The 10,576-nt window shown below is 37.9% G+C and overlaps 1 protein-coding gene across 5 annotated transcripts in view; it reads left to right on the top strand.

The window, feature by feature from the left end:
- Positions 1-2,391: 2,391 nt before the first annotated feature.
- Positions 2,392-10,576, top strand: part of LOC104608522 (uncharacterized) — a 30,785-nt gene continuing 22,600 nt past the window's right edge. The window contains exons 1-14 of one of the 5 annotated variants that reach the window (XM_010274551.3): positions 2,400-2,669; positions 2,752-2,922; positions 4,288-4,451; positions 5,487-5,570; positions 5,705-5,776; positions 5,862-5,933; positions 6,047-6,283; positions 7,280-7,390; positions 7,569-7,682; positions 7,953-8,078; positions 8,188-8,256; positions 8,519-8,625; positions 8,886-8,969; positions 9,070-9,166. In XM_010274551.3, coding sequence (XP_010272853.1) covers positions 4,338-4,451; positions 5,487-5,570; positions 5,705-5,776; positions 5,862-5,933; positions 6,047-6,283; positions 7,280-7,390; positions 7,569-7,682; positions 7,953-8,078; positions 8,188-8,256; positions 8,519-8,625; positions 8,886-8,969; positions 9,070-9,166 — 1,287 coding nt within the window. In that variant the 5' untranslated portion in view covers positions 2,400-2,669; positions 2,752-2,922; positions 4,288-4,337. Of the gene's footprint in view, positions 2,923-4,287; positions 4,452-5,469; positions 5,571-5,704; positions 5,777-5,861; positions 5,934-6,046; positions 6,284-7,279; positions 7,391-7,568; positions 7,683-7,952; positions 8,079-8,187; positions 8,257-8,518; positions 8,626-8,885; positions 8,970-9,069; positions 9,167-10,576 lie in introns of all 5 variants that reach the window. The other 4 variants (XM_088887099.1, XM_019199636.2, XM_088887097.1 and 1 more) reach the window with 4 other exon arrangements.

Below are 10,576 nucleotides of genomic sequence, written 5' to 3'. Positions count from 1 at the left end.
TGTTGCTGAGCTCGATGGGCCTGGAATGCTGGTAGTCTGCTGCCAGGGCGCCGAATCGGTTTTTCGTGAGCGGGAACTCGGGCTTAGAGCACCGAGGTGCCGATCTTGCGGGCGAGGTTCCCGACCCGCCTACGAGCTGCGAGGCGGGGATGATTTTTCTCTCTCTTCGCCCTGGGGACGAGGCCTGGCTGTTAGGGGGGTTCTGGGGCCGGGAGGCCTTTCCTTGGTGGGGGCGTCCATCCTGCGGGGAGGCCTTGACCGGCCTCGGAGCAGGGTGGCAAGGTGGAAGTAGTGGTTGATTCAGTGGCAGTTGGGGGAACTGCTGTTGATAGTGATATTTGGAAATGTTGTGCAGCACTTGGTGCTGGTGGAGCTGGTGTTGCTGGAACTGTTGCATTTGGGCTTGCATTGCCCATATGCACTGCATCAGGTCGTCCAACCGGTTTTGGCTGGCTGCCAGGGGGACGGCAGTCGGTTCAGTAAAGGTTGTCTCAATAGGGGGAGGAAAGGGGATGTTCGTGGCGGGAAGGTTTATGGGCGCCACTGCTTGTGGCGCATTCAAGCTGGGGATCCCATCCACCGAAAGGGGGATGGTGAACTGTCCAACGCACACCACGGGGACTTGAAGTTGTTCCCCGGTGGTGTTTGTCTCCGTGCCATGTCCGGCGTTGCTGGAGGAGGCCATGAGTGTTGGGTTTTTTGAAGAAAAGGGGTTATGAGAGTTTGGAGGGAGGCTTTTTGAAGCGTTCCCACAGATGGCGCCAATTGATGATGCGCAATCCGACCGGTCTCAGCTGTCAACGACCTTGGCTCTGAACTGAGTAGCAGGGTACTTGAAATGGAGGAGATGAGGAAGCTCCGGGGAGAACCCGGTGTAAAGGCTCCGAAGCTTAAGTTGAAATCCTTCAAAGGCAAGATAAAACCAGATAGCGCAAAGTTTGCATACCTCCTCTTTGGGGGAGTCGAGAGCCTTTTATAACCACCTCGCGCACTCACTCCTAGACTTCTGTCAGGTCGGGAATGATTACTTCCGTTCTTCTGCCAGTTCGGGCGTCATTGCCTCTGTTGGGGCAGAACCGTCACTGCTCTTTTTGTCGGAGCTGTCTCTGTAACTGGAGATGGCGGTGGTAGGTGGCCGTTGAAGTGCGGCCGTCAAGCGTAAGATCCCAAGTCAGTCAGGTGCGCCGCCCCTGGATACGGACTCCTTCGGTGTCAGGTACGGTGTGGTTCGTCCAGTTCAATGCTCTAAAGTGCCTGGAGCGGTGCACGAGGCGAAATCTTGAGTTCGGATAGGGGGGTGTCTCGAATTGTCATGAGACGGGCCAGTTCGGGTCTCTGCTTTGTGTGACGGGGCCAAAGAGAGAGTTCGGGCTCCTCGTAGGGAGTTCGAGCTCTAAGTAGGGAGTTCGGGCTCCTCTTAGGGAGTTGCTCCTCGAGGGAAGTTCGGGCTCCTCTTAGGGAGTTCGGACCGTTGGTCTCTCCCCTTTGGTGTTTTGTACCCTCGGTATGCTGTTTTAAGTGCTGAGCTACTTGTTTTTTGCCACGTGGCGTGATTTGCGAGGTCGGGCCAAATCTTCCTTCATCAATAAGTAGTATAAGTTTTGTTTGTTTGCATTGAATTAATTGTCTTTGGTTTTTCTATGAGTTGGATATCATGTTGTTAGGTTTGTGAAGTCGCAATGATCCCTCTTTCCATGAACTTTTTCATAATTATATTTTGTCAGATTTTCTTTGTTTGATTGCTATGTATTGTATTTGTTAAGAGGTCCTCGTAAACAATTCATGTGGATTTGTGAAAAAGTAAGCACCAAAAAAGTATTTTAGAGAATTGCACATGGAAGAATTTGGATCTATTAATCTAATTTTAAGAGTTAATATTAGATTAATGACCTATTAATAAACTATTAATCATTTAATAACATATTAATTAAATAATATAATTAAAATAAATTAATAAAAATATTAAACATTTTAATAATTAATTAAGTAATTAATAAAAATTTATTTTTATTATTAATTAATTCATAACAAATATTAATAAATAAATTATTAATTAAAAACTTAAAAATTCATAATTAATTAACTAATTAATGATAAAATTAATTAAGAAATATTAATTATTAAAAAATAATTAGTAAAATATAATATAAAATAATAAAATGTAAAAAGTTTCCACCCGTTTTCCTTTTTCTCATTCCATCAATTCCCACCAAAATATTCCTTGGACCAAAGGCGACTTTTACACGAATCCATGCAATGGTGCTACTGACCTACTGCTACAGAAACTTGATCAAAGGCGGGATTCGATCCCAAGTCTCCTCTATCACCAGCAGGAGACCTTACCAAGTGGCCAGTTGGCACCTTGTAAAGGTTTGCATGACTAAAAACCCTAGCTTTCCCTCCCTTCTGCCGCTGCTGCTGTTGCTTCTTCTTCCCTTCAATCTCCATTGCCAAACCCAGGACCTTGCGACTTCACCACCGACTAAATCTCCTCATCGGTTAAAACAGCGGTTGCAGCCCCTATTTTGTTGAAGAAGTCCTGTTCGTGTGTCCGAACTAGGAAGAAGGACTGAAAAACCAGCGTCTGTAACTCCCTTTTTTCACCTATTTCTCTGTCATATTCGGTTACGCCCTTCTTTTTTTTAGACAGAAGGGGGGGTTTATAACAGGTACGCGGACCCTGTTCAGCGTCTGTAGCATGTTTAATTTGATTTTGATGGCTTATGGTGGATGGGTCTTTGTGACATCTAGGCGGTGCTCAATAACTTGGAACTTGGAAGATGCACATGAACTAATCGATACTGTGGTCTCAACATCTTTGAAAGAAAGCACACCAGTTTATCTCAGCGTTAGCTGTAATTCGGCGGGCATTCCTTATCCTACTTTTAGTTGAGAGCCCCTCCTGTTCTTCCTGTCTCCTAGGTAATTTCTTTTTTACATTCATCTCCAAATTACATTAGTCTTGTAGTCTACAAGAATAAAACGGTAGATCATAGAGAAAGAAGTGCTCGTATTTCTTGGAGTCTCTTGTTATAGATTAAGCAATCAAATGGGTCTTGAAGCAGCAGTCGTAGAATGCCTCGTTGAATTAAAAATTGCTTGAATATATTGTGAGTTTGTGATTGCTAAAATTGTTTGAATTAAAAAATTGTGAATTTGTGTTTGTATATGTTGTCAATTTATTATTGTAAATTAAAAATTAAAAATTGTATTATGCCATTATAATTGCTAATCTAAAATTTTATGGTATACTCGTAATGTTGTTATCTTGTCTAGAGGTTAAACTTAACACTACTATATAACATTTCCTTGTGGAAGAGAGAGAAACCCGATTTTCCATTCAATCTCTTTTTCTTTTTCCATTCCAGTGGATAATGTACAGTAGTCGGAATTTTCAAGTCTCCACAATAACCTGGCAACTTCATTCTCTGATACTCAACCTCTTAGAATAGAATGACAGCCCAGTAACAGCTTCTACATCTCAATATCCAACAGCGAGCAGAGGACAAAGGGCAACAGCTGCAGCAACCAACGCCCGAGTCCTGATGGTGACCTTCAGAAATAGAAGTAGAAGTTAGCAGACGGCATGACTTCTAGTCTTGTTCCCATACTTCGTTACCCTTTTTTGTGGATTTGGAATTCTAGATCATAGGTGGCATGTACTACTTCCATCTCTTCTAGTCTCTTGATGGGTTATCTTTTACTTGACTGTTTTTACTTTGAGTTAGCTTCTTCCACTATCTTTTAATTCTCGAGAGAAACTGCTGTAAGGGTTTATATTTATTTATTTTTTTGATTGGTATGTGTTTGAAGAATCGTTCATGAGCTTGTGTTTTGGGAAATTCTCATGGTATACATGTACCCAAGAGTAGCTGATCCTGTATGGTTGTGACAACTGACAAGGATTAGATGATGATGTTACTTGTACACAAGAAAATACCAGAAATCACCCAATTTGACTCATTCAGTCTATTGGCTTCTTGTTTTTATTTTAACTTGTCTTATTAATTATAAATATTTAAAAGTTAAAGTTGCCTATTAAAAGTAAAATAAAAGTTCAAAATTTTAACCCTTTTTCTGGTAAATGGTTCAAAATTTTAACCCTTAGAGTGCTTTGTTTTTCTTTTTCTTTGTAATTATAGTTGGGCTACGTAAATTTGATTCTAAATACTCTCTTTCTTGCTCGAAAAGTCTATCTGATGCAAGTAAGGTTCACTCTTTGATATTTTATGTGCTTTTTTTCTTTGTAATGTGATTGCATCTACTTGTTTCTCTCCACTCGATCAGCTGGCAGAAGATCAAAATCCCCAACAGGCTCTGCACCTAGATTGGAGACTATGGGTGTGGAATTGGCAACCGAAAGACCTGGATTCTATGAAATGGCAGATATTGATGTTAGCGATTCAGAGCTGGTCTACCATGTCCGTGATGCCCTAAAATCAGTATCTCAAGTAAGTAGCTTAGATTATACATACTTGACACTTCTTATTTATTTATTTTTAACATTTCCCTCTTTGGTAGCAAAGCTTGAGCTTTGATTACCCACCATTTCACAATTGTTGAGCCATTTCTCCATAACAAGGGTTGACTAAACTGGGAAACCCCAAATCTATGTTTTCATTCATAGTTATCTTTTCTCTTATTTGATCAGTCTTACATGGTCACTTAAATTGGTTGTGATTCTTTGGTACCTGAATTTTTTATTCTTAGGTAATTAAGCTGAACCATATTGTTATTAGGCTTTTGATTATAATCACTTCTCATACTACATAAACTTTGCTTATGTGATGTTAATACTGTCAATATTGTTGGGTGGTCGATAATGAGCTACCGGTGTGAAAGAAATATAACAGGAGAAGTGTGGTTTTAAGCGCTTAATTGCCAATTATTATTCTTCATGTAAGTCTTCAGCAAAATACAAAAGGGAAGGAAAATTTTGCAAGTTGTTCATTGGGTTGTAGGATTTTCTTTATATGCATAATCAAAATCTTTTTGGATATTTTTATATTGAATTGCATGGCTTATGGTTAGCTCAAGGGTTGGTTGTCATTTGTCCTTTGAAGCCACATGAATGAGAATGGGATGTGATTTTGATGTAGACACAGACACAAAAACATGCACATATTGACGTATAAATAGTGGATATCTTATTTTCTATTTTTTGTATTCTTGTTTCTATTTTACTTCTTTCTTATCTACTTGTGTGGCATGTTCTCTTTAAAGGTTTTATTCAATATATCACATCACTTCCTCTAAATGATTCATCTTTTATCTTGAAGACTCTGCAAAGTAAAGCCATTGCTATGCTATTTGTCAACTTGTACTGAGGTTATGATCTAGGAAATTACAATAGCAATTAATATGATACATGCAATCTAAGTAATTTATTTTCTTGGTAATCTATATGTTTCTTGATGAATTTGTGATAAGCATATCAGTGGGCTAATGGTTTTTCAATTTCCTTAATAGCTGATTTACTGTTATAGGGTGATAGTGACCGTTATAACCAGTTGATTGCGGTTATGCACTATACTGGACGTCTTGCTCCTGATGAGGTGGCAATGCTTGTGGTAGGTTATTTTTTGGGTTTCATATGTTTTGCTTGACGCGTCCTAGCTGATAATGCAATTGATTTATCTTGTATTTTATTTATCACTAAAGATCTGATTACTATTGCCATGTTTTCCCCACATGTGTATTCCAGACAAGTTTAAAGGCATTATCAGGATCTATCTCTTACATTGACATCATTCACCATGAATCTCTTCTCTCATCTGTAAGTGTGTACATGCATATTTATATATGTATTTTTATATTTGTAACTATTCATGAATGCTTTCTCACTTTCAGTTATATTTCAGATTTTTGGGATGAGTATGTGGAACTATGGACCTGATGTAATGGATGCATTAGTTGAACTAATTATATCTTTGGTATGTAGCTTTTGATTTAGTATGCTCAAGCTAAAATAGTTGATTGGGATTGTTATGATGATATTTTTCTGGTTTGTTTGTTATGATGATTATTTACTATCATAAAATTTCAGGCTGCTTCCAATGGAAAGTTTGTTGATTCATGTTTGGACATGCTTGTTAGAAACTTCATGCCACCCAAATCTTACTTAGATTTACTTGGTCATCCTCGTGGTCTTGCAAGAAAACATGAAGTTCTTGATCGGGTGCATTCGGCTTTAAGCCACATAGCTGATTTGGTGCCTCTTGCCCCCATGAGGTTAACTCCTATAATTCTCCAGAGAATGCCACACATGTTTGACAAGGAAGCTGTGAGTCCTAAACCATAAGATTTTCATTGTTACTGTTTGCATGATTTTCCATCTCCCTGTTGGGACTAATAGAAAGTTGTTGTTTATTAGAATTAATCAAACTATGCATCTACTTTACCTGTATTAACATTTGTCCATGTAATGCATACTTTGTATTTGTGTTTTGTATGTTTATGTAATTAGTTTATGTTGCTGAGTCCTGGGTTGGGAACGTTGCTTTGTTCATGGCCTTAAGCATATGTTGTGTTGCTGATACTGATCTGAATTCCATTTTAGCATAGGGTGGTCATGCACACTTTGCTCAAAGATATACACATTTATTCTGTTGTTAAGTAGGGGTCATGTCATTGATCTAGAAGTAAATTAAAAATATACGTTGGCCTTAGGATAATATTGTCACAATGTCCAAAGTTCTATTTTCATGTTAAATATTGACGATATTTATCTCCTGTCACTGCTTATTTTTTTATTTGTATCATTAAGAATTACTAGTTATTTGTAACACAATGTCCCTTAATTTTTTTCATAATTTACTCGAATCAGATTTTGTTTTTGATATTTGGAACAAGTTGTCTCAACCTACTGGGGACATATATCTGATGTACAACTATCATTTTTAGCATAGGAAAATTCCATATATTTATATTGCTTGGCTTAAAATTGACAATGAGACCCCCTGAACTTTAAGATAAAATTTCCTTGTTTGGTGGTTTTTCTTTCATTTTCCCTTTATTTACAAGCATATATCTTTGTTTTAAAAGCCACTTTTTGCATGGCTTCGTTGTAATATGTTCTATATTATTAGTGCTGCTTCAGTAAATAAATTGTAGAGTACCCAAGTTACCACAATATGAGTATCCTCTTTGTTACTTATATGAAGTTCAATGCTTTATATCATGGAACTAAGACTACTTATTTTATTTTCTTTAGCAATTCTTTTTAGTTAGAATGTTGTTGTAAATCAATAAGTTAATATATATCTACTTGATCATGTAGTTGATTGTGATATATGTGGAGAGCATGTTGCTGCTGGAGAGCAGTGCACTTGGAGAGCTTGTTGGGAGCACAATGCTAATGGCATTGGTGGACAGGCTTATAGATTTAGATGTGAGTACTTGAATTTTCTATCACTATACCAGGTTTACCTTTTGATATTGGGCAATAAAATTTAAAGATGACCACCCCTTTTTCCTAGACTAAAAAAATATTGCTATACTGGGTACAAGATGGATATGTAACTGTTTTCTTCAATATATTTATTTATCTTTTCCATTTGGATTTCTAGGTGGAGATATCTTGGGATGACATTATACATGAAGACTCTGGTAAAGGGATCTTTGACATGGAACTAGAAGATGTGGATGATATTATAGACCATGCAGAGATAGATGGTTTTGAGGTATGGTTTCTTCATGCATTTACATTTTGCGCATATGCATTGGTTTTGTAAGTTTAGGAGCCCTTGTTCTTGGACATTTTCTTGTTTCTATTTAAGTGAACCCCAGTCACCCTTTTTCTGTGCGAAGTGTCTTATAGAGTCAGGTTTGATAGCTTCTTCCAGGTCTCTCCTGGTGCAAGTACTCAGTGTGAAAATTAGGGACTCCAGCATGGATGTGTTTATTTAGAATATTTATTAGCAAATACCAATATAATGGGGGTTTTTCTTCAGCACCCAAGAGGAACTGCTGGCAGTCAGATTTTGGGGACCAATGCAGTTGCTGACAAATTAGATAGTTTGATGGTACTCATATGTGAACATCTTAAATCATGTGCTGATGGCGAACGTCTGACAAAGGTAATAGTAATACCAATAGTGTATTTTTATCATTGGTATTTCTTCAATAAAGACATTTTTATCCTTGACATTTGGCCTTCTGATCTGTCTATGCTTTTTACTGAGTTAGGTGTTCGAAACACTTCTTCAGTCTTTTTGGGTAACCGTCCTCAATGCATACAAGTCGAAGTTTTCCCAAGTAATTCTTGCTGAACTTCAGCTTGTTTGTTAATGTTCATGATTTTTTGATAGTGTAGAAAAATTCATAAAATAGAAAAGAAAAAAAGGGAATTACAAGGATTTTTGATTTTCCATATTTGTTTCATATACTCCTTATGGTATACTTTAAAAAGTTATTGTCATCTTGAATGGCTTCTCTTTTCTGAGCTAGCATTTGAAGCATGCACTAGTTAGGGTAACTTCCAATCTAATACATAGACATGGTTACCTTCTTACTGCAGTTTGTAATGTTCTATGCCTGCTCGCTGGATCCTGAACATTGTGGTGAGAGATTTGCAGTTTTTCTTGCTGATATTTTTGTATGCAGAACCCATCCCGCACTTACAAGGTAAATTAGAATTTGCTTTTAACATATGTAAAAGTCAGAGATGGATGGGGTAACTTGGAACTTGATTTCAATAGGCTTGTGTAGTTGCTTTACTAAATGCTACAATTGCTTGGTCTTGTATTGCATATGCATAACCGAATTCTTATTACTGTTATACTTTGTGATGGAGGTTCTCAAATGATTCCACAATTCATTTGTAATGTTTTGAGAGTTCATTTGTCTTTCTCAATTTCTTTTCTTTTCTTTTGTTTTGATTACAGGATGAGTGCTGTTGCTTACCTTGCTAGTTATTTATCCCGTGGGAAGTTTTTGCCACTCTCCTTGATTGCCAGCACATTGAAGAGGTCTTGTATCATTTTTGTTTCTTTTTATTAAAACATCATTCTGATGTGTTGAAAGCAAATATTATTGATTCGATTCATTCTTTCATTCACTTTCTCTCAGACTAGTGGATTGGTGCCTCGAATATTGCCATGTTCAGAATGGAGAAGAGAAAACTATAAATCTGGAAGCTCATAGAGTGTTTTATTCTGGATGCCAGGTATGTTTTAATCTAACTATGCAGTACAAGTGACAGACTTCGGTTCTAAACAATTGTATTTTCAAGGATTTTGAGATAAAAAGAGACACCGCAACAGCCCAGTAATGCATGATTGTATTGTCTGTTATTTTCGATTTTGTCAAATTGGTAGATTTCTCTCTCCAATAACATATTTTTCGTAGCCCATTGATGTCTAGTTGGATGGTATAAAATCCTGTTTCTGTTTTACTCTTTCATCAATGAATTGTTCTATTTGTAAGTTTTTTTTTTTAATATTTCATTAATCTACTATTTACCATGTATTTCTCCACTGCCTTCCAGGTCCTCCCTTAACTCTCGGATGGTCATATTTTAGGTGTTATTGATCTAGGCTGTTGCATGTTTGGGCAATTCTGCTTGGTAGATATTCCTGGGCAGAGTCCACACCATTCCAATGAACTATTTGAGTGATTTACTTCTATTGCTTTGAAATGGCAATGTTGGCTCTTTTCCAGATTTTTTTGTTTTTGATGAATGAAGAAATTTATTAAATCAGAAGAAACACCACTGAAGAGGCACGAGCTGTTACCTCTTCAGAAAAGTATTACATCAAAATAAAACAGAATTAACCATAAATAAAATTACAAAGCAGCCCAAAATAGCTTCTCCCTTGTAGCCCCCTGCTTAGCTAACCCATCCGCTAAGGTGTTTGCTGATCTTCCCACCCATAGAGAGGTAACAGTCATATTTCTTGTAAGCCAGTTTACTCTCCTTAATAAATCTCTGTGTTGCCACATGGCTGAAGCTGGGTCTTTCAACCATCCCACCACAATTTGAGAGTATCCTTCAACTACCAAGTGCTGAACCCCTAATTGTTCTGCAATCTGAATACCTTGTACCGCCGCTAAAATCTCAGCTCTATTAGAGTCTCCTATTCCCACGGGGCCTGAGAACAAGGCTAATATGTTGCTCTCCATGTCTCTCAGCACCCCTTCTATCCCCGATGGGCCTGGGTTTCCTTGGCTGCTGCCATCAAAGTTCAACTTTACCCATCCTTCAGGCGGATGGGTCCACACTACAATTTCCCTGTCCTTCCTTGTATGGCTGTTAGCCACCACTACCCAGTTTCTCCAAATATCATCAAAGGAAAAGGTATGAAAGAAGTCCAAAGTTCTCAACCAGTGAATGACCCTAGTCAATATACAATCCTCAACGGCCTGAATGCTTCTTTCTTTTTCTTTGGAAATCCTTGCGTTCCTTTCTTCCCAAATTGTCCACAATGCAGCTGCTCTAATACATCTCCACATCAATTTTCCTTTTTTTTGTAGGCCACACAAAAAAGGAGGGATCGAACAATTGGCTTAAGTCTGTGGACAGATTCCACCTATACCCAAATAAAGAGGAAATCCAACTCCAAATAGCTCTAGAAAA

The sequence above is a fragment of the Nelumbo nucifera genome, chromosome 5 (assembly GCF_055504915.1).
Source record: "Nelumbo nucifera cultivar China Antique chromosome 5, China Antique-T2T, whole genome shotgun sequence".
Lineage (NCBI taxonomy): Eukaryota > Viridiplantae > Streptophyta > Magnoliopsida > Proteales > Nelumbonaceae > Nelumbo > Nelumbo nucifera.
Note: the sequence above shows the minus strand (reverse complement) of the source record. Positions and strands in the feature narration are given on the sequence as shown.